This window comes from Scylla paramamosain, chromosome 28 (assembly GCF_035594125.1).
Source record: "Scylla paramamosain isolate STU-SP2022 chromosome 28, ASM3559412v1, whole genome shotgun sequence".
In the NCBI taxonomy this organism is placed as follows: Eukaryota; Metazoa; Arthropoda; class Malacostraca; order Decapoda; family Portunidae; genus Scylla; species Scylla paramamosain.
Genome location: NC_087178.1, coordinates 18,999,751 through 19,027,250, shown reverse-complemented (window position 1 = coordinate 19,027,250; position 27,500 = coordinate 18,999,751). Strand labels below are relative to the sequence as shown.

At 49.7% G+C, this 27,500-nt stretch overlaps 2 protein-coding genes across 3 annotated transcripts in view; both read right to left on the bottom strand.

Annotated features, from left to right (window-relative positions):
• The window catches only part of LOC135115038 (uncharacterized), a 54,638-nt gene extending 44,584 nt beyond the window's left edge, over window positions 1-10,054 (bottom strand). Inside the window, exon 1 of one of the 2 annotated variants that reach the window (XM_064031482.1) lies at window positions 9,887-10,054. In XM_064031482.1, the coding sequence (XP_063887552.1) occupies window positions 9,887-9,910 (24 nt within the window). In that variant the 5' untranslated portion in view covers window positions 9,911-10,054. Of the gene's footprint in view, window positions 1-336; window positions 1,428-9,886 lie in introns of those variants that run through there. The other variant, XM_064031480.1, reaches the window with a different exon arrangement.
• Window positions 10,055-11,382: 1,328 nt separating this feature from the next.
• LOC135115094 (mucin-5AC-like) overlaps window positions 11,383-27,500 on the bottom strand; it is a 90,254-nt gene continuing 74,136 nt past the window's right edge. The window contains exons 3-4 of the mRNA XM_064031586.1: window positions 13,168-13,563; window positions 11,383-12,712 (exon numbers count right to left, since the gene is read on the bottom strand). Of these exons, the coding sequence (XP_063887656.1) occupies window positions 11,530-12,712; window positions 13,168-13,563 (1,579 nt within the window). The 3' untranslated portion in view covers window positions 11,383-11,529. The remainder of the gene's footprint in view (window positions 12,713-13,167; window positions 13,564-27,500) is intronic.

Below are 27,500 nucleotides of genomic sequence, written 5' to 3'. Positions count from 1 at the left end.
TATTTATTTATTTTAGCGTCACAGGCAGTCGTGACTCGCGGCGAGGCAGCGTGATGGCCACAAGTTTCGTTTATTAACTACTGCGTCTTACGGAAAATTAGTAAGCATTGTTAATTACCCAACTCTACTTTCTCGCTAGTTGACATGAAAAACTTCAGAAATGATACCAGGAGTCTACGGGTACGTGTGAATGCAGCGATTAGAGTGTTTCGGGTGAGGCGCGGCCACAGAGTGAAGCGACACGTTAGGACAATGACATCGACTGAGTGCCCTCCACACTACGTCCTGAGTTTGGGGGGCAAGGGGGCGGCGGCGTGAAGGGAATGAGAAAAGTACCTTAGAGTCGTCGTGTAGTTTTTGAGTGGAGGAAGAAAAGGTGGTGGAAGAGGAGGAAGAGGAAGAGCGAGTCAGTTTGTGGAAGTCGTCGTTGAAAACCCTCTCGTACTCCCTCGCCCTCCAGCTCGCCCTCTCCAGGTTAACCTTGGCAGCGTGCGCCGCCGACCTCTTCCAGGCCGCCACCTTGAGTTTGGTCCACCTGTGCACCATTGAGGCCTTGTTCTGCACGTCCCTTAGCGTCACGTCGAGGTGGAGGCTCCGTGCAAGGCGGCGCCGAGCATCTTTGGCCAGCAGGCTCAGCTGGAGCTGCCAGCGGTGCAGGGTGAGGCTGAGGCACAGCTGGGACTGGATGTAAGCCAGACTGGCTCTGTGCAGCCACCGCTGACAGGCTTCGGCGGCGCGGTTTTGAACTTCTTTGCACGTGCCGCCGGCCTTGACCTGCAAATCGTCACAAGTGTCGCTGGCTCGCCGCTTCACGTCGCCGTATGCTCCTGCGGCTCGGGAGTGCAGCAACCCGTACGTCTCCCGCGCCCGGCACTGTGTGTGTTGCCACAGCACCTGCCCAAGGTTCAGCAGGGACACCTCGACGGCCCGCATCACCACCAGCACGGGCGCCAGCAGGTCCTGCAGCGACGCCATGGCGGGGAGGGCGGTGGGCTCCTGACCAGATGGATGAGATGCTCTGCACGCCTGTCGCTGATGCGTGACTCGGGCCGTCTTGAAAACGCACTCCTTCTGACAAGCTGTCCACTTTCACATTGCAGGCTACAGGGCAAGTGGAGCGTTCCCTCTAAGTCGTGATGGTCTGAGCGACGCGGGAAGTACAGTGGGTCAAGAGATGGCCGGGGAAGGCGGCGGGTAGTTACTGCGTGTCAGCCTCACCACCGCAATGCAGGTCACCCAGTGGCAGCGCCACGCCTGGGGTTCGATATTACACTTCTACAACTTCTCTGGCACCATTGTCTCTTTGTTTGCATCAGGCTTCCCTCAAGGTCACAGAATGCTCTGCACCAGGTCAGACAAACACGTAAGCTAGGAACACAACAAGCGGGTTAACGCCAGACACAACCAACGCCCATCGCTGGAAGAAGAAAGATGCTATAAGTAAGGAGACCGATATGGCTCAGCTCGCCAACTGAGTCAAATATTTATGCAGAAGGAAGAAAGAATTCCACGTGCGGACGGACGCTTCCAAGGCGAACAAACACGAGATCACATTCCACAGTCAAAGAAAATAAATCACGTCTATGTTTGCGAAGGTAAAAATAGGCACTACTTTTATCCACTACAAAAGAGAGCAAACACGATATCACGTCCCACTGTCAATAGAGAGTCAATCACACCCATGTTTATGCAAAGGAGGCCCTCGCACACATGCCTTAAAGGAGCACAAACACAGGATCGCGTTGCACAGTCAAGGGGGACAAATCACTCGAACAAACACGCCCCGCCACCTCACGTTCCTCACACCAAGACTTGCACGAGTGGTGACTGACACAACACCTCATTTTCCTTCCCTTTTTTTCTTTACTCCTCCAGCAGCCGTGTACAGGTGCGCTACTAGGCCAGGTAAACACAGCCCGTGACCAGTACCCAAGGCCTGGAGGGCATGCTGGGTAGAGGAATGTGCTTCTTAAGGGAACACAATGCTAATTTTGAACGATGACTGAAGTAATTAATCTTTCAGTTATTCCTTAATTTCTTCCTGGGCGTGGTGTGGAGGGCGTGGGCGGACGTGACTGCAACGCTCACACGCCTGCACACACGCACACACGCACGGACACACACCTCGCCGCCCGCAGCCAGCCACACCCCGCCACACCCGCCCCGAACTGAGGCTTCTCCGCCCCTCTCCACGTCTTCCCCCCGCCACCAGTATACATCTTACCCCAACCTCCACCGCTTCCCCATCCCCCAACTCTTCATCCTCTTCCTCTTCCCTCCTTCCTCCCCAGCTTCCCCTTTTTATTTACACTATCTTGTACCTTCCTTCCCCTTCCCTCAACTTTTTTTTTTCCTCTCTCTCTCCCCCTCTTTCCCTTTTCGCCAATATTCTGCGCACACATAAATTTCTCTTTCTTGGCGCTCCACTTTCTGTTCGCAGTATTGCTTGTGTTTGCTGAGGCGCACGCACGCACGCACACACACACACACACACACACACACACACACACACACACACACACACACACACACACACACACACACACACACACACACACAAATTAATTTCAAGATAAAGATAACAATAATGCTTAACTCTCTCTCTCTCTCTCTCTCTCTCTCTCTCTCTCTCTCTCTCTCTCTCTCTCTCTCTGCACATGATCACAAGCTACCACGTAAACACAACTCACAATAAACAAACTGAGAGGACTAGGCAAAGAATCACAGTAAACTATCCAAGGCGCAAGAGAACGAACACTATCATCGTACATCATCATAATATTATCGAACATTGTAACACGGAGGCAGTTTCTTGGGAGTAACGGTCTGCAGTGCACGAGTGATTTAACATGTTATTGAAGATGTTAAATTATATACGTGTGGTTAAGCTTCGGTGAATTTGTGTATACGTTGCAGAGAGAGAGAGAGAGAGAGAGAGAGAGAGAGAGAGAGAGAGAGAGAGAGAGAGAGAGAGAGAGAGAGAGAGAGAGTTGCCAAAGCTAAAAATATAAAGGAAGTATACCAACGCTATGGCGCCAAAAGTCAGAGAGAGAGAGAGAGAGAGAGAGAGAGAGAGAGAGAGAGAGAGAGAGAGAGAGAGAGAGAGAGAGAGAGAGAGAGAGAGAGAGAGAGAGAAATAACATTACTATCAGAAAAAAATCAATATTCTATTTCAAATAAAACATTCTAACAAGGTCCTCATGTAACACTAACTGCAACACAAACACGATCAATACTATTACAGGACGAAGTATCAAAAGTAGAAGCGAAACACTACAGTTCACCATGCAACACTTCCATTTTCTGTCACACCATGCAACACTGGCCACTGTCACACTTTCAGTACAGACTATGATATTCACGCACACTAGAATAACGAACGGAAGAAGCATTAATTCCACATTATAAGTCGACTGTATTTGTATTGGAAAAGGCAGAATTATATCATATTTGACGAAAATAAGAGAGAAACTGGAAAAAAAGGTAAGCAAAGACACAATCGCTAGTTTTTACCGACGCACGTTTAAAATCCAGACACGTTATGTGAAAAAAATGACGAAACAAATAAAAATAAGCCAGTAACGCTATATGTATTTCAAATGGGAATGTTCACGCTTACCATAATAACGTAAAAAAATAAGGGAAGACTATAGAAAAAAGTTAAGAGCAAAACAGTTCTATGCACGTAAAAAAAAAAAAATAAAATAAATAAATAAATAAAGATAAATAAATAAATAAATAACTGATAAAACACAATGATTACTACTAAGTTAAATTTATATTGCTCATAAAATCAATAGTTTCTCCTGATAATTTTTTACACATACAAAACTTTCTTCACACGTTCATCTGCTATTTGAAACTCAACAGCAGCAGCAGCAGCAGCCTGTCGCGTCTAGGGGGTGGTGGTGGTGGTGGTGGGATGTTGACCCTCGCCTGCATTGAGACCAGACGGCGGGGAGGCGTGCCCCCTTATTCTCCCTGTGTCCGTCTCTCTCTCTCTCTCTCTCTCTCTCTCTCTCTCTCTCTCTCTCTCTCTCTCTCTCTCTCTCTCTCTCTGATTCTGAATGCATCAGTGCTTCTTCACGGTTCTTAGATGACAAAATTACATAAGCGAATCTTATCACACACACACACACACACACACACACACACACACACACACACACACACACACACACACACACACACACACACACACACACACACAACGAAAAATGTTTCCTCGGGACGACACACCGATTAAAAAAAATAATAAAAATAAATACTACAGAACAAAAACTTACCGTAAAAATATTAATGTAAAAAACTGATATAAAAAAACGTGTCTGTGGTGGACGCCCTCGAGTTTTTGAGGCAACATGAAGGTTGGTTTTTGGCGGAGGTCGTCTACCTGTAATTTGTGTCTGTGCCCTAGCAAGAAGGAGGAGGAGGAGGAGGAGGAGGAGGAGGAGGAGGAGGAGGAGGAGGAGGAGGAGGAGGAGGAGGAGGAGGAGGAGGAGGAGGAGCTGGGCACCCTTGGCTAGCAACACCACCAGTACCTACCAGGCCGGCAAACCCCCCTTCTCCTTCTTCTCCTTCTCCTACTCCTCCTCTCCTCTCTCCACGTCTCTCATCTCCGGTCTGCCTCTTCCCAGTCCCTCTTCTCTCTCTTCCTGCATCCTTCTCTCTCTCTCTCTCTCTCTCTCTCTCTCTCTCTCTCTCTCTCTCTCTCTCTCTCTCTCTGTGGCATTTCTCTCCCTCGTATCTCTGTGCTGCATTCCTCTCGTCTCTTCATTTCTTTTCTGTATTCATCCCTTCGTTCCATGTGTCCACCCTCTCCTCCTCTCCCCACTCCTCCTGCCAGCCCCTCCTTGCCTTCTCCATGTCTGTCTCTCCCTCCCGTCTATCCCTCCTTACCTAGCTCTCATCTCTATCCCTCCCCGCCTCCCCAGCCTCGCCCCGCCGCGCCACACACACCCACTCCGTCTAGATCCACTGCCTCCCAGCGTTGGTAGTGGGCGGCTGACCGACTCACCTGGCTTCGGCGGTAGCCCCAACACATCTAGGTACACCTGCATCCCTAGCACACCTGTGACACACCTGCGCTCTATCAAGGATTACGGAGGGAGGCGCATTCTTTGCCGAAATGAACACTAACTGCTGGTAAGATTCTAATGGTGTTTTGAGGGCGTGCGGCAGGAGGGTTCAGGATGGTTCACTCCCCAGTAGCAACTCCTCCACCCGCAAGGCGCAGACAGACACGTATGGAGACGGAGAGGCACAGTCGCTCCGCCGCCCCTCAGGCTACGGCCAGTAATGGCGGCTCAATGCACCTGTTCTGCTCCACTCGCCGCCTGATTCACGCACACCACATCCCTCAGGTGCCCCTCACTGACGCCTCGACCATCAACACTCCACGTGGCCCTCGGGAAAAACGGTCTCATTGACTGACTGACTCTCTCTCTTTCTTTCTCTCTCTCTCTCTCTCTCTCTCTCTCTCTCTCTCTCTCTCTCTCTCTCTCTCTCTCTCTCTCTGACATAGTTACAAGGCATATGTTCCCCTTTAACAATGAGCGGCACTCCCACGCCTGAGCAGAGGCCGCGCTGGCGGCAACAGAGGCAAGTATTGAAGCGATGCACAGGAGATGAAGGGAATCGGTAAGAAAAAGAGATGTGATGAATGGACGCTTCTGACGCAACGAGACTTAACAATGAGTCCCAGCCAACGGCTGACCGCACGTGACACTACTACATGTAGCCCTTACCATGTGTGTGTGTGTTTGCATATATATATATATATATATATATATATATATATATATATATATATATATATATATATATATATATATATATATATATATATATATATATATATATATATATATATATATATATATATATATATATATATATATATATATATATATATATATATATATATATACACACACACACACACACACACGTACAGACGAGTATATTACACATGCAAAGGGAGCAGCACGCAGTAGCTTGAAGAAGTTCGACATATGCAATTTCGTTGCCACCAAAAGGAAAATTACACACGAGTGTGTGTGTTTATATATAATTTATGTGATGCCCTGAAGGAGTGCGGGGGGTATTCATTTTGTGAATGCCATACAAGGCACCCCCCACTCCCCCTTCTCTCTCTCTCTCTCTCTCTCTCTCTCTCTCTCTCTCTCTCTCTCTCTCTCTCTCTCTCTCTCTCTCTCTCTCTCTCTCTCTCTCTCTCTCTCTCTCAAATGTGTTTCTTCACACCTCACTGTTCCTCGCTCAAAACCTATTAGATTTTTAGCCACTCGTCACAACAAGCAAAAGTAAAGTCAACATCCTCCCATCTCTCTCTCTCTCTCTCTCTCTCTCTCTCTCTCTCTCTCTCTCTCTCTCTCTCTCTCTCTCTCTCTCTTTCTCCACCAGTAATAACAGTGCTGAGGGTGGTGCATCAGACGCTCCGCCAGTTACACCAGAACCGGTCTGAGAGTACTGCCCAGTCCCGGTACTGCCCCGGGACGCAATGCAACCCGCCACCACCGCCGCCGCCGCCACTTCCCCCGCGGCCTGGCTTATGCTCCAACTACCGGCCTCACTGCAGCGCCCTAGTCCAGCCCGGTCCCGCCTGCTGCACTGCTTAGAATATGAATACATTGCTGCGCGGTTAGCAAACACTGATATCTTGTGCCACGTTCGTGTTTTGCGAGATGGAGTGTTCAGTTAGTAGCAGAGTTGTGTTAGGGTAATTACTAATGTTTCCTGATTACTGTGACTTTCTTCAGTTAGTGTGAGTTAGTGCAGCTGCCAGCGTTACCTGATTGCTACGAGACTGCTTGCTTGTTTCGGATTGCTAGACATCGGTGCATGAAAACTCGCAGCCATGAAACAACAATAATTCCTTCTATGAACAATGGAATGTTTTACTTTGATATACGAGTCTATATCATTTTTCCAAAGGTAATTCTTGATTCTCCAGTGCGTTGCGGTATATACAAAAATAACGAGTTTTGCTAAATATAGAAACTTACTTAAGATATACAAGGATGTACTGTCGATACGGATAGATATATAGATGGAAGATAGGCAGAAGAACATACGAGTATATAAGTAAATATTCATATAAGGAGACAATAAAATAAGAACGGGAGGAAGGAAGGAAGGAAGGAAGGAAGGGAAGAAAAGAAAAAATGAACGAAGGTAGGAAGGAAGCAAGGAAGGGGAAAAAAAGGAAAATATACAAAGGAGTGAAGGAATTAAGAGGAAAAAAGGGAAAAATGAAGGACGGAGTAAAGAAAGGAAGGAAGGAAGGAAGGAAGCAAAAAGCATTCCAGCACAAAATGACACACTGTCGCGGAACTAATGAAACGCACGAAGATGTGACACTCGGACACACCCCGGATGCGACTGCCGGGGAGCGAGAGGGGACGCCAGGCACATATACGGCCCGGCGGCTTGTCCCTGTCCGTCTGGTTCTCCTAAAGACCGATCACCACGGGGTCACACAGGGACTAATCATAAGAGGAAGTAAAAGAAACGTTCCAGCGCATCCTTGAATAATAAGAAACGGAAAAAACAAAGTGTTCTTGTGATTCTATCCAGTTCTTTAGTTCCTTGAAACGTCGCCACAACATTACAGTATCGGTTCCAGTATAGTTAAATAAAAATAGAACTATACTGCGCACTACAAAATTAAAGGCGTTACCACAGAATCAGACGGAAATTTTATAACTCCAAACACACAAACAAAAAAAGAAAAAGAAAGAAAAGAAAAAAATAGAAAAAAAAAAGACACGGAGAATTCTTAACGGACAAGTGATCAGAATGCAAGACAGAGAGAAGGAATGGAATAAGTAGGCAAACCATGTGCTATTAAACAAAACTTTACCAGTGACTCAGCAGAACACGTTAACTGCAAACAATTTAAATACCAAAGAAGCGCAAAAAAAAAATGGGAAATTCTTGATGGTGAGGTTTTCAAAATGCAAGAAACTGAGTGCAGGCGAGTACAAACAAACTTTACATTGCCCACACATGCAACTTTCAAATAAAAAGAAAAAAAAAAGATACATATGAAAAAATACATTCTTGAAGTTACCGAAGTTTACGAAATCTCACAGCCCTTTGAATATGCAAAACACATGTAACAGTAAGTTCAAGAAACCCTCCATGACAACACGACAGAAAACGGAGAGCGGGCTGCAATCTGGGAGCTCTTGAAGCAATAGAGTGTCGCAATCGATCGGATTGAATTTTGACGCTGAGGGTTTGGATGGAAAGACAAGCGGTGGCCCAGAAGCTCTCAAGGGCAGGGAGGAGCAGCAGCAGCAGCAGGTGGGGCGGAGAGGTGTGAGGGACGCCGCCATGTAGGGGCCATCCGACCTTCAAGTGACTGCTTCCATTATGATCTTTTTATTTACCGTGTGTGTGTGTGTGTGTGTGTGTGTGTGTGTGTGTGTGTGTGTGTGTGTGTGTGTTAATCAAACATGCACACGTACACATTAACTTACGCACGCACATGAGCAAGTAAGGGGGATTGTCAAAACATGATTGAAATTTTACGATCAATCCGTCTACTATTTTAAGGAGTGAATTATTACGATAGCCTTGTGACGTGACCCTCGAGGGAACTATGAACACTATGAGTCCTCCTCCACCACCACCACCACCACCACCAAGACAACAACGAAGGAAAACATGGTACCAAACAGCATAAAATCTGGCAGTGCTGGTGGCGGCGATGTATGGAAATCATATGTAGAGTAAGGAAACTGAAGGTGTGGGCGACCCTAAGCCAAGGCAAGAGTGGGTGGCGGCGCGCGTTGGCTTGACACGGACAGATGGGGGTGCCAGGGATATGGGTGGAATGGACATGGGTGTGGCAGAGGTGTCGTGTGTTGATATGGTGTGTAGTGATGTGGTGTGGTGTACAGGGTGTGGGTTCCGTGCGGCGGTACAGGGAAGTGGATAAGATGGATGTAGCAGGTAAGGATTCTGAGGATATGAATGAAGGGGACTGGATTTGTGAAGGGTACGGGTCGCGTAGGTGTAGAGGCCACAGGTATGGGTGAAGTGAAGGAGCCAATATGGGTATGGAAGGGTTCATAGCGTGTGGGTGGAGTGGTGGGCGTGCGCAGGGATGCAAGGATGCTGTAAGTACACGGGATGAGGGCGGGGTGCGGCGGCGTGGGTAGTTATCAAATGTCTCCTTATCTTAATGGTTTGGTGGACCCACCGAGGCTGTGACGAGGTGACGAGTGGCAGGTGGCGGTGTGTGTGTGTGTGTGTGTGTGTGTGTGTGTGTGTGTGTGTGTGTGTGTGTGTGTGTGTGTGTGTGTGTGTGTGTGTGTGTGTGTGTGTGTGTGTGTGTGTGTGTGTGTGTGTGTGTGTGTGTGTGTCTCAAGGGAGAATGGGGACGTCCGGGCTCTTACACGTCCCTGGCTGAGTTTGGACAGCAACGGGAGGGGAGGGGCGGGATCAGGGTAAGGGGGCACCACGAGCCTTAAGTCACCCTGGTCACCTCTTATTTTTGCTCGTCAATGTTCGACTCGCCCAGAGTAGAATCATCATATTAGTGACGCCCATCGTGTTGCTGTGACAACATGATGCATCTCATCTTTTATCAAAGTCTGTACAGAGAAAGGTGATGCGCCTAAAAAGGTGAAGTGAGGGCGAGACTTGAGCTCGTGTTTATGAGGCCACCACGACATGATCTTTCTCTTCCCGCTGAAAATAATATAGAGAAGATTTCTTCTGTGTCATTATTACAAGTTTATTCCCCACCAAAGTAAAGGGCATCGAAAATTGTCACGAAGACGAAGTAACAAAAAAATATAAAAATGGCTGTCTGTTCCTCACATCAGATCAAGGAAACATAATATCAGGTACTTACTTCAGGTTGACTCTGGAGACTCATCTTCTGTGGCAGAGCCGGGGGCTGCTCCCCCTTGAGGAGGTAGACTCCGAGGCCAACGAGGACCTCTGGGAGTCTCCACGGGAAGCGTCCTCGGCGCTTATCTCACTGCTGGAATCCACACGCCCAGACGACCCGCCTCCGGGCCGGGCCCTGAGGGGCTGGTCGTCCTCACTTTCAGGCACTCGGCCAAGCCTAGCCACGCCCTTCCCGGCCCGCCCTGACTTATCCGTACGGAGATTTCTGACTCTGAGAGGGGTGTGAGGCATTGGCCCACTTCCCCTGGTGCATCTCGGGGGCAGAATGGGATGAGGTGAGGCTGGACTGACTGCCAGAGGAGCTGACGTCTGTCCCGACCCCAAGGTTGCGCCCGGCGTGGCGCTCATAAAAGGACATGACAGCTTGCTTCTGGATGCTCTTCAGCGTGGAGTCCGGCACCTTCCGCCGCTTCTCAGGGTCCAGGTAGGAGTAGGACACGCCGCTGGATCGATCGGAGCGGTCCACTTCAGTGAAGGAGTTGAGAATGTTTTGGAAGTTTTCGTGAATGAATGTCCGGCTCTCAGCATCCCTCTGGGTGGGGGAGCGGGAAGAAGTGGAGGCAGAGCCAGTCGGGGTAGTGGGAGAGCAGAGGTCCACACCTGGGAGAGAAGTATCTCCTTTTCTAGAGGAAGTGTTGGCGAAGTCCAGCCTCAGGTCACGGTCCCCTCGCTGGGAGTCTCGAGAGCCTCGCCGCTGGTGGGTCCGAGTCTCGCTTGCTTCCCTGGGCGACCGAGCTTCAGTTTTCTCGATGGCGTCGCGAGGGTCTTGCAGCGCTGATTCTTCCCGCACCTTTCTGTGGTCCTGGTGGTCTCGCTCCCTCGACCCGCTCTGATCGCGAGGCCACCGCGTTCCACTTTCTGGTCCTGAAGTCCTCGACTGTTTCTCCAGCTCGTGGATCCTCTCGGCCACGGTCGGGGGTTTGCTGAAATCTATGGTGGGGCTTTGAGGGGAGCGTGGCGTCTCGCGCATCTCCGCTGTGGGCGACTCTGTGATCTGTGAGAGTGGCTGTGTGTACGAGTAGGACGGGAACTTCTTCAGGTTGTTCATCTCGTTGTTTCGTTCCACCACTTCGCGGCTCCACTTACCTCCTTCCCGCGGGTGTCTCGGGTACCCAGGATCGGCAGGGTGTGGACGCCTGTGGTGCTCACGAGTGTCATGGCTGTGCCTGGAGCTGCCCGAGCCTTTCGCCCGTCCTTCAGGCCCATAGTAGAGTACAGACTCACTATTGTGTCGCTGTGGGGCCTGCACCCTCGCGCTGTGGGCGATGTTGTGGTCTCCGCGCGGGTCTCGCGAGTGTCCAGACATAATAGAGATGTCTGACAGCGACCCATGCCACTTCAGGGTCTCGGAGGACGACGCCGACGAGGAATTGGTGACCACGGTGGTGACGCTCTCCCGCCCGTTGCTATACCTGGCACTCTCGGCAACGCTCTCACTCTCTCCTCGGCCAGAGTCACGTTCTGAACCTCCGTCCCACATCACAGACTCCCGGCGCAGCTGGTCCAGGAGCGGCGTCGTTCCTATGAGATCAGTGTACCCAAACTCTTCATAGCGACGCACGTACTCCTCCAGCTGGGCCGCTGTCACCTGCCCCAGGGAGGCTTCGCCCATACCCAGGTCACGCTCCGGGGGGAGGGGATGCTGTAGTCCTTGTCGTCCAACGCCCGTCCCTCCCTGTCGTAGAGCGGGTAGTAGGGGGACGAGGATGGCTTGTAGTAGGCGTCCATGAAGGAGTAGTTGGAGGACGGAGCGAACACGTCGTCCCGGAGGCCGCTGTTGTGGAACATCTCTTTGGGGATCTTCTCCGCCCTCTCTATCACAGTCTTGAGCTGCCGGTTGGCCGGCTTCTTGTTGCTGTAGGGCCGTGCATAGCCTGCAGCCTTCTCCTTGGGGTATTCCGACTGCTCCGTCCACGACTTGGAGCGGTGCGACCCCTGGGGCCCCGAGGACTGGGGCGGAGAGTCAGGCAGGCCAGAGACATTGGCGTCATGCGCCGCGGGGGCAAGAGTCAGCACCTGGTTGGCGGCGGGGACGGGCCAGGACGGGTACTTCTCGTGGCCTGGGCCGTACTTGATGTATTTCAGACTAGAGGCATCACGGACCGGGGGAGGCGGGGGAGAGGCTGGGTGACGGGTTGTGTTTGACGTGGAGGTGGGGGATGAAGTGGAGGTGGTGGGAGCTGGTGAAGTCACCTTCGGAGACACTGGGGGTCCCACCACCTGCTGGAAGCCCGGCCCCGGGGGGGAATAGGGGGGCGGGGCGAGCGTGAGGTCTGGCTCGGAGACGTTCCACGACACGTGGTATTTCTGGCTGGAGGTGGAGGAGGAGCCGTCCGGCCCGAGGTTGTCATACGAGAAGAATCTCGCCCGGTCCATCCCGTGGTGGTGGTGGTGGTGGCTGTGGGCGGCGGAGTGGTGGTGGAGGTCCCCGCGGGGACTCAGGTCGTCGGGCTCGCTGTAGTTGGAGGCGTTGGAGTGCTGCCGGCTGTGGTACGAGCCAGCGGACCCTGTGCTGAGGGCGGACAGCTGGCGCGAGTGGAGCATCTGGTAGGAGGAGGAACGCAGGTGGTGGGCGTAATCCTCTCTGTCTGGCGTGTCGTCTGAGCCCATGGTCGGATCCCAGTACCTGCCGCTGGCCGCCCCTGACCCGCCCTTGCTGGAGGTGGAGGTGGAGGCCCCGTGCAGGTAAGAATACATGGACGACTTGGTCACCATGCTGCTGCTGGTGCTGCCGCCATCATCTGGGTCGTCTAAGTTGGGTGTTGACCTGAAAACGGGAAACAATGAGCGACGGAAGTGAGATAAGGAAGAAGTGAACACCCGGTGAGGGGGTGGGGAGGGGAGGAGGAGATTGTAGGCCAGGCTAGGAGGCTAAGGGTGCGGGCTGCCGTGCGAAACACTATTTACCTGTCATGTAACAAAAGGGGGACGTCATCCTCACTACGTCATTTAGGAGGATGGAAAATGAAACTGACGGGAACTACCCGCGCTCCCGCCACGCGAGCGACAGCCCCATTACTCCACCGCTCTACAACACCTCCCACCGCCCACCTGACTGACAACACACTCCACACCTGACTAAGTAACATTCTACGGACACGCAAAACAAACTGTGCAATCACCCAAGACAAATAAACTCCATATTCGTAAAGATATGATCATCAAGAAATGAAAGTCAACATTCTACAGCATTCTTTACATTACATGTCTGTTTCTGCTCACCTGGAGACGTGGAGCGCCACATTCACCGCGGGGTTCCTGGCGGGGGCGGGTCCGTGAGAGGCATCCTGGTGAAGGGAGGGCGTGCTCTTGGCCGGCACCAGCGAGGACGAGGCTACGCCGCTGGCGGTGCTCCCCGGGCTGACTAGGGACTCGGCGAAGGACGAGAGGGACTCGGCCGAGGAGTACCTGGGCAGCGGTGAGCGGCGCGAGGACCGCCCACACAGGTTCCTGACGAAGCTGCTGTTCGTCTCGAGCGCCGCCCCTTGAGCCGCCGCCCTCTCTAGCCGCGGCGAGGGCGTGGCGCTCCTGCCCTCGGTCGGGGAGATGTTGGCATCCCCGGGTGCGTCTTGGATGCTTTGTTCCTGCCACGAGCACCGCCGCTCAAGGCTGTCGTGACTGCGGAGGAGAAGGAAAAAAGAAACATTAGATGCAGTCATTCAAACCAAACACTGAAACTCACACGCACCTTTTTTTATGAACACTACAAGGAAAACAAAATAATATTACATGTTTACTCATTCATTCTTAAGAATCACACGAGTTTTGGTGACTAAATCATTAAAGATACAAATCATGTTTCTCACAGATGAATGAAGACTCCCAACACATGAATGACAAAAGAAAGCGAAGTTCGTGCCCTCATCCAATACCCGCAATGATAACCGCGAGGCAAATGAACACAGCAAAAAGACACGAGCACTGACGTAACCCCAGCAGCCAGCGCCACTCACAAAAAACAAGGGCGTTTCAGGAAGTGGCGCTTTTAAAACACACAGGCGGCAATATGACCACAAGGGAGCCGCCCAATACCTCGCCCACGAGATTGCCCGAACCAGGAGCAGCAGCAGAAGGGGGAAGACTCGGGCCAGCCTCACCTCTGCCCCCACAATGCTACCCAAGTCACCTCCATAACTGAGGGGCTACAACAATACTTCCCAACACCATTAGTGGAGTGACGTGAAAGAAGCAAAGCGTGGGATGGGAAGGGACCCGCAGGAGGCAAGGGTGTGTGGGGTCATGCACTGGGATAATAAAACTCAAGCATAAGATGGAAGAGGAGGAGGAGGAGGAGGAAGGCGAAATCAAGTCAAGAATTAAAAAAAGAAACAAAGGACGAGGAGAAAAAAAATAACCAAATTTGTGACGAGGAAGAGAATGGAGGAAAAGAAGAAGGACGAGGAGAACAAACACAGAGATGGTGAAGAGAAGGAAAGCAAGGATAGGAGAGTAAACTAATGCCGCAGCCTTCCAAACCTGCGCCACTAAAAAAAAGAAAAAAAAAAAAAAAACTTAGGCTAACCTCTTACTGCTCAGGGGCATGTGAACTCCCCTCAAACACACACACACACACACACACACACACACACACACACACACACACACACACACACACACACACACACACTTTAATCGAGGCTACATCACTAATGACGAGAAACAACTGACGCTCGACTTCCGCAAAACGCAACTCATTATTTCGGCGTCGTTGGCGGGGTTCGTGGGGGGGGGGGCGGGGTGCGTGACGGCCGCCCCCTCGACCACTTCCTCACTCCCCGAGGCGCCCTGAAAAGTGTGCGCGCGTCAAGGTAGAGAGAGGGAGCTGGAAGCGGGAAGGGAGAAAGAGGTGCTTGCTTTACTGCAGGTGACAAAACTGGAGGAGGGGCAGGAGGAGGAGGAGGAGGAGGAGGAGGAGGAGGAGGAGGAGGAGGAAGAGGAGAGAAAGGGAGGCGTGATTTTCTTTCCTTGTGACACAAAACAACACCTTGGAAGACCAGAGCGAATTGGTAAACACACGTGGAACACAATAATTAAGAGTCTGCCGTGCCCTCTGCCTGCACTCCAAAGACAGGGTGCTTGGAGAGAGAGAGAGAGAGAGAGAGAGAGAGAGAGAGAGAGAGAGAGAGAGAGAGAGAGAGAGAGAGAGAGAGAGAGAGAGAGAGAGAGAGAGAGAGAGAGAGAGAGAATCAGATTAAGTTCGAGGAAAATCTAAACCCGTTTCCAAGTCAGTCTAAGGATAAGAGGGATTAAGGCGGAGAAGCGCGTGTCCTTTTCATAAATCTTGGCTCATTTTATCACTCGTTATCACTCACTATCGCTCAGCCGCCGAGGGTAATTAAGTAACTGTTTCGTTAATTGGCTCGCGGCTTTTACTCGGCAATAAACAAGAGCGTGTGTCTGTCCAGCACGTGACAGAAACAATAAACTAAGGGAGAAAAATTGACCACCATCACAACTAACGATGCTGACGGCGAGGGTAACGAACAAATAAACAAGGAGAGAGACAGACAGATAAACAAAGACACCCCAGAGTCCTTAGTCACGTTAAGAACACGAGGGCAGGTTGAATAAACTATTGCGTTGCTGTTGTTGATGTTGCTGCTGTTGTTGATACTTTCTATTTCATTCTTGCTTGGGTGAATGCTGAAGGAGACTCGTGTGTGTGTGTGTGTGTGTGTGTGTGTGTGTGTGTGTGTGTGTGTGTGTGTGTGTGTGTGTGTGTGTGTGTGTGTGTGTGTGTGTGTTTCTTCATCAATCACTCCTGGCTTGACGGAAACGACGATGACAAAGCTGAATATGATGACGATCAAGATGACGATGGTGAAGCAGCGACGAAAGCAGCAATTTTTTCTTTCCTTCAACGCGGGAGGAAGAATTACAGTATACGAACATAAGAACATAAGAACAGGAAGTGAAGAACCACATAAACAAAGCCTGTCTGACGGGGAGATAAAACACCAGGGAAAGAAGAAGAGGAAGAAGAAAAAACAAGAAGAAGAAGAAAAAGGAAAAGAGAAGAAGAAAAAGAAGAAAAATAAAATCGAATGAAGAAAATATAGAAGTAAAAGTAACAAGGACGGAAGTGAAGAAATGGATGACGGAGGAGAACCTAGTGATAAAAAAAAAAATGGAGGATAAGGAGGAGGCTAGGGAGGCAGAGAAGGAGGCGGGAAGAGGCGTTGAGGTGATAGTGGCGGCAGCAGGAAGTCGCGTTCGTCCTAATAACCGGATGTCCTGAGCGGAGGGACGCCACGCTATCGCCTTGGGCCCTAAAACCTTCCTTCTGGACCGGCCTGCAACGGTGGCTAGCGGAGGAAGACGTTGTTGCGCCAGGCTGAGAGGAATGGAGGCGCTGCGATCTTGGCTTGGCGTCAGAAGGAGAGGAAACAAGAAGGCGTGAAATACCGTTCAGGGTATATATTAACGAGGCATTTCCCCTTTCCCTTTTCTCCTTGTGTGCGCTAGAATACGTGGGGTGTAATTGAGTATAGGGTGGTGGATTGAATTAGTGATTAAATGACGCTTGAAAAAAGAAGAAAAAGGAAAAAAAAACAGCTTTATTCCATGTCTTCCAAAAATAACTAAGTCAAAGGAAAAGGGACGATATAGAGTGGAGGTGAGTCTGAAGAGTTCCAGCGTAAATCAAACACACTTTTATTTTCGTTTTGGTTTCGTTGCAGTGAAATGAATCAAGTCAGCGTGCAGGGGAAGAGAGTGAGGCGCCCACAGAGGATGTACGTACACTTCTAATACTCCTTCACAAAAACGTGGGATTTCAACGCTGCTAGAAAAAGAACACACGGGTTTCTTGACAATGTGATAAGACGAGGAAGGAAACCCCCTACTGTTTTGTTTTTAGGGAGCAGCGATTACGAGACTTTTTTCGTAGTTTTGTTACTTAATTCCGTTTCAAAACTCTTAGACAACTTCCTTTGCACTACACGAGAAAGATGAAATTTATTACGTTACCCAGAAAAAGGAAATTTATCACGTTACAGAAATTCAACTATGTCTTTCCATTATAGTAGGTGAGAGAGAGAGAGAGAGAGAGAGAGAGAGAGAGAGAGAGAGAGAGAGAGAGAGAGAGAGAGAGAGAGAGAGAGAGAGAGAGAGAGAGAGAGAGAGAGAGAGAGAGTTATTATTGCATTTTCAGACTTACATATCGTCTTTGTATCTCCTTTTATTTGCATTCTTGTTATGCGGTTTAGTGTTCATCATTCTTTATCACCCATATATACTTGTGTCATCTGTTATTCTATCTCTATTACCTGTATTTCAATTTCCATCACCCATAATGCTATTTATCTGAAGTTACTGCGCTTAGTATGTGTTTCAGTATGCGCGGCCTCGTGAGGGGAGGGTGGAGGGTGTTACCGCTACCGTGAAGGGGAAGTGTGCCTCTGTTTATCGGTCGGGTGGCGAGGGGCGGGTCCTCGTAACCCCTGCAGCCTCGTGTGACAACTGGAGGAGGAGGAAAAACGCGCGTGGCTGGTGTGCCGTGAACCCTGAAAAGGAGCCCAACTTCCTCCCGCCCTCCTGCTGCCTCCTCCCCGCCTCAATGACAATGAAGGAACACACACACACACACACACACACACACACACACACACACACGTAAATGCAAGCTAATCTGAAGAAAATAATAAGTACTTCGTGTAGATTCAAGGCTGCCTGATTGTAGGGTATAAAATGGATGGCTAACACACACACACACACACACACACACACACACACACACACACACACACACACACACTAGCGTTCTTCCTATATCTTTTTTTTCCCGGGAAATGAAGGAAAGACGCCACAGTGTGTTATTTCCATGGTAGTTTATGAGGCAGGAAATGTAGAAAACAATGAAAATGAATGAAAAGCAACAAAAAAACAGGTCCCGGAAAATATACACGCTATGACACACACACACACACACACACACACACACACACACACACACACACACACACACACACACGGGAATGCTTTTTTCTTTTTTCACGTGACAATAGAGAACAATAAAACAGTTTTCAAAAATAGACGTGCGTGTTTTTTTTTTTTACTGTACACGGCACGATTTAGTGTGTGTATGTGTGTGTGTGTGTGTGTGTGTGTGTGTGTGTGTGTGTGTGTGTGTGTGTGTGTGTGTGTGTGTGTGTGCTCATAATCATACTAAAAAAAATAGTGCTGGGGGCGGTAAACAAAGTACTAACACGTGACCTTTAAATGTAATCGACTGACACCATCACCACCGCCGCCACCACCACCACCACCACCACAGCCGCTGCGAGGGTCGACAGCTGTGCCCGTGACCGACGTGACAGTGTTCCGGTCACTTCATTCCGCTGCAGGACAAAGACCCCGAGCTGCCTGGTGGAGGGACAGACAATCCCACAGCTGCTCACCTGCTCACTACACCTGCCACACCCCCTTGCACCACGCCACCCCCTCAGTCACTCTATGCCCGCTGCTCCATCACATGCTTCTATTATGTTTTGATACCTGCTCTAATTACTGAATGAATTACGATCAGTCTCCTTAGATTACATGAGCTTACGTTGTTAAGTTAAATTACTCGTATATTAACAGTTAAGAGAAATGAGGTTAATGACTTTGTTCTCTGTATTCTTTACTTTTTACGTTCTATAATAATTTGATGCGTATTCTATTTGCTGTATGAATCTCTAAACGTCTTACATTTTGTTATCAATTTTACCTCCAATATTTTTTTTTTCTTCTCTGATATTTTAGTACAAATATTCCAGATTCTTCATCCGCTTCATGTCCTTAGTTCACTTCTCACCTCGTCCAATCACTTCGCATACCTGCTTTCATCCTGTCATCAATCACCCGATAACAGGCCCAGTCACTGCGGGTTCTCTCATAACTTGTACCTTCTCTTATCACTTTCATCCTCCCTAATTGCTTGTCATCTACATCAACCACTTTTTTGTAGGTGTGTGTTCTGTAATTACTTTTTTGCTCCAGTCACTTTTCACCTTCAGTCATTACACTTTTCTCTTTATTTTTTGCTGTAATTAACATTGTTTGAAGCTAGACCGCTAAACAACAGCAAGAAGCAGCATTCGTTTTATGATGTAATGTCCTTCTTATTAGCAGCGCCTTGTAAACCTGCCTCACTGAGTTTACATTTTCCGCTGAGAGCCAAACCAAGCTTTTACGTCTTTCATTCCTTCTTTATCTTTACATTGTGACGCAAAAGGTGAGGAAAGCTTTTAGTAACGCGAGGAACACCCTTTGTCTTTGTCTCTCTCCGAGCTTTCAAACGCAGGCATTGTTTCCGGGCTTTTTCCAGTTACTTCACCCTTGCTTTCTCAGAGTTCGTATAGCCAGCAACGCTCACATTAAACTCAAGACAACCTCAAAACCTAACTTTACCCGCACCACATCAACACAACGGCTTATCAAAATGCCTCAAAACACCGGACAGCCCCAGCCTGACAGCACAACCTTACTCGCACTACGTCAACACAGCAGCCTCATAACACCAGCCTCACTCACATCGGCGTCACAGCACCAGCCTCACAGCCACAGCCTCGCCCCGCCAGCCACCGCAGACTCCCGACGTTGGACTGTTCCTTGTATCCAACACTCGACCGCAACAAACCCGCAGTGACGAGTGACTCACGGAGGCTGACTCACTCACTCACACCTCACCACCAGGGCAGACGAGACAGCAGGAAATCCAATACGGAGTTAAATTTTCAAGTGGTACGAAGAGAGAGACGGAGAAGGAGAGAGAGGGAGATGAGAAGAGAGGACAAGGAGAGGTAAAAAAAAGTGGCTACGTACTAATTTGGGTATTTGACAATTAATAAGAACTCTTGTTATCTTCAGCACAAAAAAGTGGAGGGTTTTCTTCCTGTATGTAATTTTTATTCCTCAATCTTATCTTTGTTTTTATTCACTATATCTTTTTAAGCTTTTTTTATTCACGTCTACCTTTTATTTCCTCCCTTTTCCTCTTCCTCTACGTCTGCCCTTGCTGCTTTTTTATCCTCCTCTTCAGTTTTTACTTCCTGGCTTTACCTGCTGTCGCTCCTCATACTTCTCCATTTGTGCTCCAATCTGAACCCCCCCTACCCCCACCACGCTCTGCTAATAATCGTTCGGTGACCACAGCACAGCCTTGGCACACCGCTTAACAGGATTCAATACAGCAGAAGGAAGAAGAGGAGACGGGGGAGAGAGGAGGAGGCAGTGGCGATGGTGGTCAGTGTCCCCGCCACAACATAAACCGGAACTAAGGAACTCAAAATCGTCCCACAACATTTTCACAGATGACCGTCTTAAGTGATGAGAATTTCACTTCAGGCTGCGCTTAATGCCAGTCTTCATCTCTCAATTATCCACTTACATCCACTTAGAAGACCGGGTAGAAATGGGTGGATATATATATATTTTTTTTTTCTTGACAACCACCAGGTACTCGTATTCTGGCAAACCAACAAAGGTGACTGTCTGGGTTTCTCGAGTTTCTTTCGTACTCCGTCCCTGAAGAAAAGTAAGGTAGGAAAAAACACGCAAAAGGAAAAGTCATGTTATAAGATCAGAGGAGCGAGTAATCAAATTCCGTGGTCTGAAAAGCTTCCTCTCCTTAAGTGTTGCTGTTCCTGCTGCTGCTGCATAGTAGTTCTCGTCCACCTCCTTCCTCCTCCTCCTCTTTTTCTTATCATTATTATTTTTCTTTTCTTCTTTTTTCTTCTTATTATCATTATTATCGTTGTTGTTGTTGTTATTGTTGTTGTTTTTGTTGCTGCTGGTGTTGTCGTTGTAATAGTTGTTCTTATTGTTGCTGTTGTTGATACTAGTAATATATTACCATTACTCTATTCTCCCCAGCCTTCTGTCTTTAATCATCATCATAAGCATCCTTATTGTAATAATTGTCATCTTTTTTTTTGTTCTCTTTGTTATTTGTTCTTTCTCTTTCACAATAACTACTGCGGACCTCTACTACTACAACTACAACAACTACAACAACTACTACCACTACTACAGCTTTCCCCTTCCCTTTCTACATCCCCTCTTCGTCGTCCTCCTCCTCCACAACACTTTCGCCCCGAGTCAGCTCTGGATTTAGCGAGGAAGAGCCGCGGGCGTTTCCTTCTGGCGTGTGTCGGCGGAAGGGGGTGTGAGAAGGCTGGCCGCTTCCTGCCGGGCCAGCCGATGCAGCCAGCCAGCCGCCAGGTGCACTTATAGGCTGGCCTTGGCTGGCTGAGTGGTGAGGTAGATAAGTGGCGGTGAAGGTAAGGCAAAGTGGTGGAAATCGAAGGCTAAGGAGAAGTAGGGAAAGGTAAGGCAAGGTAAGGCAAAGTAGAGGTAGGTTACGTCAGCCTATGTTAATTAATATCTACAACTTATTGTCAGGTAAAGGTTCGGTAAGATTCCATAGGGTGATATGAAGCGAGGTAAGGCGAGGTTAGCGGGAGAGGGTATCAAACAAAATAAGGGAAGGTAGAGAGGGATGAAGCGAGTCGCGTCTCCAGGCTACGCGGTCGTGTTTATGCCTCCTTGGGGAACGTCACCGAGCACCTGGCCACCACCTGCATCACCTGGCCGCTAGCGAGTCACCCTGGCCGCCGCGAACATCAGTGACGAGTGAAAATTCCTCTTAAGATGTCTCGCGCCTCATTAAACTTTATTCTCCTCTTGGTAAATGATGATAAATTTCGTAAATTTGGCGATATATGATTTTTACACCTATACTCGTACATAAGAACATAATAACATAAGAAATAAGGGAAGCTGCAAGAAGCGACCAGGCTTACACGTGGCTGTCCTTGTATGAAATATACCTACCTATTTCCATCTACACACCCACACACACACACACACACACACACACACACACACACACACACACACACACACACACACACACACACACACACACACACACACACACACACACACCACTGCACACACTCGCCATCATATACAAGATACACAAAACGTGGGAACAAGAGCAAAAAATATGGCCAATTTCCTCTCGACTCTGGCAACACCACACTCGTTTGCGGCTCGTCGCTCCTCGGGGGGCGGCGCGGGTGAGGGACGAGGGCGAGACGGACGACGCAGGGAAGCAGAAACGGAGAGAGAGATGAAGGGAGGAATAGGGAGAAAAGAGAGAGGAGGAGGGGAGAGGTAAAATGGACGAGATTATTTGGGATCCCTTAATCCTCGCGGGAGGAAGCACAGACGTCAATTAGGATACGATACAATTATGATAAAGTGAAGCGTTTTGGGAAGTGAGTGACGGGCGCGCGACGTGCTCCCCGGCACCGCAGGATGCACTCAACTCACTCGCTATAACTCACTATTCTCAACAGCCTCGTAGACTCCAAACCCACATCCCGAGGAACTCACAGCCCGGGGCGTGACTGACAGACAAATGGAGGAGCTGAACAATCATCTCAACCATTTTCTTAAGACATTTCTCTATTGACACACCAATTTACTTTATGTCATGGGCAGATGTAGATAAAGAGCAGATGGGAGGGAGAGGAGAGTCGGGGGAAGGGAGCCAGGCCGGGGGGAGGAAGGAGGCAAGGCTTGAGTGAGGTCGCTGGTTGATAAACAAAGCATGAGGTGGAGCAGTAAATAGAAGCGAGTAGGAACGCAGAGAGCACGGAGACCTCAGGGGAAGGAGGGACGCGGGAGAGCAAGGGAGCGAGGAACGACAAAGAGCGAGGGAGGGCCAACGGAGAGTGAAGGAGCTGGAGAGATAAGAGGGGACAAAAGGAGAGTGAGGGACGAGTACGAGAAAGGCAGAAGGGAAGGGAAGATATGTTTAAAGGGTGGTGGTGGAGGAGGAGGGGAGGAGGAAAAGTATTTCAAATGGGAGGGGAGGAAAAAAGAAGGCGATAAAGTAGGAAAACACGGGGGATGGTGCAACTAAGCAAGGTGGAAGGGCAGAAGAATTTAAAACTAATAAACGAGGAAGGAAGAAAGTAGTAAAGAAACAAAACATGAGGATAAGGGAGGGGAACAGTGGGGCATACAAAGAAAGTAAATGAAGGAATGACAAACGAAGGAGCAAAGAGGAAGGAAATCTTTACGTGAATGAATGTGAGCAAAAAAAAAGTAACAACGAACAAATTAAGAAAGATACCAAACAAAAACACACAAAAAGGGACAAACGAAGGTACGAGAAAGAACGTAAAGGAACAATGAAATCCCTAGGGCACGAAGGAACAACAAAATCAGAAGACAAAAAACAAAGGAAAGACAGACATTAATGAAGGAGTGTCGGAAGGCACCACGAAGGGCGGCGAGAGTTAATGAAGCAGGCACGGAGGAGGACAAACCGAGGGGCAGGAGGGCAGGGTGCCGAGGGGTCCGCTGCCCTGCCGTCTCCTCCCCCCCCCAAGGCCGACGGTCGTCCTCAATTCACTCCGCCCCGCATACCAGACATTCCTCGCTGACTCCTTTGACCACGACGCGAAAACACACCTAGAGGCAGCCCCGCGCGACCCCCTGAGCTCCTCCCACCCACACTACTGACGGTGCGGAAGGAGGGACGAGGGTAACGTGGCTCTCCTCTCCTCCCTACTCTCTCCCCTGGCCAAAAAAGGGTTGCCCAGACGAACACTGGCAACTCCTATAAAGGTATATCAAATTCTTCTCGCTCTTCTCCCCACACTCCCTGTCTCCCTCTACTCCCCCTTTCTCCCCAATGCGCTGCTGAGATTCTTAGGCTACCTGATAGAAAACATTATGCCTGATCCTCTCCCTTTCCTTCTCCCCGCCCTAACACACACAGACACACACACACACACAGACACACAGAATTTATCACAGTAACACCGACAACAAAGACATACTGCCCACGCCCCTTTTTTTCTGCTCAGCCTCCGCCTCGTTTTGGTCGCGTCTTTTACGAGCAACAGCAGCAAACATTAGTCTTGCTGACATTCGGGGACATACCTTGGCCCACGCACTTAATCGGTCCATAAAAGAGCGCAAATATAAGGTGTAAGAGAGAGAGAGAGAGAGAGAGAGAGAGAGAGAGAGAGAGAGAGAGAGAGAGAGAGAGAGAGAGAGAGAGAGAGAGAGAGGGAGAGGGAGAGATATTAACAGGCAAACAAATACAGTGACGTGGCTCCGGTCTCCGCAACACAACACTGACCTAACGCGGAACAAGAAATTTCATAATAGACGACGATGTAAAAAGAGAAGAACGACTCGTATCTAAACACAGGGAGACGGGTCTGGCTTAAGGTCAAGTGTGTGTGTGTGTGTGTGTGTGTGTGTGTGTGTGTGTGTGTGTGTGTGTGTGTGTGTGTGTGTGTGTGTGTGTGTGTGTGGTGTTTAGTAATCTGGGTGAAGGATGAAGGATATAGTGGTATGGGTGTGGTGGAGGAGGAGGAGGAGGAGGAGGAGGAGGAGGAGGAGGAGGAGGAGGAGGAGGAGGAGGAGGAGGAAGACTGGAGGGAGTGGAAGGGGGTTGAGAGGGACGTTCCAGCACCCTGATCAAGGACAAAGACCCGCCAAGACTTTTGAGGATCAGATCAAGTGTCTGGTTCACTCTCCGTCATCCTTCACCAGCGAACATTCCAAAGGCGGGGGTGAAAACACGTCCCGCGGGCCATTCCTCTTCCCCCGAGCGGCAAGTGTTACCTGGCAGGCACGGGAAGCACAACCCAACCCGCAATAATAAAAAAAAGGTGAGGTCAATAAAACTGACATTCTGAATTGCAACTAATAGCACTGTGGAAATAATTACGTCGTCCTTTGATATTTACTGTTATTACGGGTTCATTAATAGATTGTGCGTACATGCATGTTCTCGTTAGATAGTAATTAGTGCACATTAGACTGAATGCATGCCCGAGGTGACGCTGTGTCTCGAGAAAACATTCACCCGAAAAGTATTGAAGATTTCGATGCGACAGTAGATAGCAATCCCAGCGGAGAGGAGCGCATCTTTATCTTATACTAGCAGCACAACGGGTTATTATGTAATGGATACCTAACTGTTCATACATATAAGGAATGCACCGATAAAAAGCGAAATAACTTACTGATGAACAAGTCAGTTCCGTGCCGGCGAGTTTGGTAAATCCTGGCGCTGGTCCCTTCACCTCAGGCTGACACTGCAGTCCATGCCGGGCCGCCCACCGCTCCCCACCACTCAACACAGCGCCACAAACACTGCCCACGAGGCACCCACCACTATACCAGTCCCTGCCAGGGTGTGACGCAGCAGTACCACCACTCAGCACCGCCATCCACCAGCACGGGGTACGGTGATCGATTAATCTTCCTTCGACGGCGGCCTCCAATGCCCGAGGGGGCGAGCCACCCCCTCCCGACCACCCGGTGCCCGACACTAGCAGCCACGCCGACGACCTAGACGCTGATCGGTGGCCGACTCCACTTCAATGGAGAATGTTAGAGGGCGTGAATGGACCACCTGCCAGCCAGTGCGTGGAGGGAGATTCTCCGTGCCACACACACGTGACCTATATGTGGCAGAGATTACCTCGGCCCACTGCTTCTGGGCGCCCCCTCACACTAACACTACTGCACAGACAACACGTTTTCTGTCTCTCTTTCTCTGCTCCTGCTGCATCCTTGAGGCCGCGTGGCCATTTATCACAATAGCATGCGTCCCGTGCTTGCTAAAGGAGAGGCCTTCACCACATCCCACATCCGAGGCAGCTGATTGCGTTCGGAGGGCACGGGGGGCGGAGACAAACGTTTCCACAATGCCCAGCTGAACACGATTCTCCGCCTGAACTGTCACTTCGGCAAAGATTTTCTCGTGTTTTCTTTCCTCTTCACGCAGTACACACTGTCCAGTCACATAGAGTTTACCAAGGTCGTAGAGTTTTTTTCTTTAGAGCACGCGTCGCGAGGCAACCAGCACCACCCACGTCTCCGCTGGTGACTGAGGAGCCGTCTAGCTGGAAGCGGCTAGTCACTTCGATGCTGCCAACCCGCATCGAACAATTAAATTCGTCCACACACGCACATCTATCGAACTCCTGTTCTATCATGAAACTTGAAGACATAAGTGGTGCACAGATTACAGGCTACTGTTATAAACTGCACTCAATCTTTACACAGACAGAGCCAAGCATCAACTGCGACGAATCTGGCAACTCCCTCCCACCCGACCATCTACCGACCAATATCAACAAAGAATTACGTGGGTCGCTGGATCCTTTTTAACGAAATAATGGTAAAATAGCACTGCGTAGCAAGATCATCTACATCTCTTCCTGAAACATACAAGGCTCAATTATTCGCCAGCATGATAAAAAGATGGCCAGCCTTCGGAAAACTTGGTCTGCTTTATATGGTAACAGCAGCCAGACTCCCGACCTCATGTACAGATGTCTGCCTTTTGGGCTGTCCGGGGCCGTGGTAGGAATACTCAACCACACACGGGGAGGAGACGGATTCATAACAACGCCGAGCTGATGCATTAAGGACACACGAGGCGGAGAGCGAACAAAAGAACGAGGGAAATAAAAGGGAGACGAATGCAGACGATGGCAACATCAACCCCGGGCTTAGGGCAGACTGGAAGAGACGGTGGTGGCGGAACCCGAATTTTGCTCGCCACACAACCTCCTTTGATAATGTAAGAGTCCAGGGAAGAGTCCACGAATGTAACGTACGAGCACAACGCATACACCACAGCCTTACGTTAATTGGCTTTACCGGAATTTATGGAAACAACGCCCATAGCAAAGAAATATGAGATGCTGTCTGGGTATAACTACCACACACACACACACACACACACACACACACACACACACACTACACATACTATAAAGGGTTTGGATGAATTCAGAGAAGGCTCCAATACAAGCAGTACCGGAGAGGGAGAGAAGGAAGGAGAGGCTGCGAGGAGTGAGTGGGTGATCGAAGAGGGAGAAAAGGGAGGGACGGCGGACGTTCCAGCAAGCGAAGGCGAAGAGTTGGAGGTGAGGGATGATGTCACTCTCCCAAACCCTCACACACACACACACACACACACACACACACACACACACACGCCGGTCTCCCTCACCCCACTCATTCTTGGCGGTGTAACAGACACTCCTTGGCTGGCGGAGACACAAGGACCTGTCACACAGACGGCGTGTGGAGTGGTAACACTGAAGGTGAGATGTCATTGCCTTCCATCCCACTCCACTCCACTCCACTCCACACACACACACACACACACACACACACCAAACACACACACACACGCACACACACACATACACGAGCAGGAGGAGGGCAGGAGACCGGCCAGAAACAGGTAGCGAGAGAGCAGAAGCCAGCATGAGGGTAGTGAACTGAGCCGAAGGGGCGGGACCCTCCCTCGGGATATCTTACCAGTACAAAATCTGGTCTCGGCGCGGCGGCCACACGACTTTGGGCTCTACGCCTCGCCGCCGCACAGCCCCCACGCCCGCCCTTGACGCTGCCGCTCGCCGGGACTTTGACTCTTACGGACTTATGATATAATAAACATCACTCGGGCACTAGCGTGGGGAAAAAATAAATTCAGAGACTAGTAGCAGCAGAGTGGT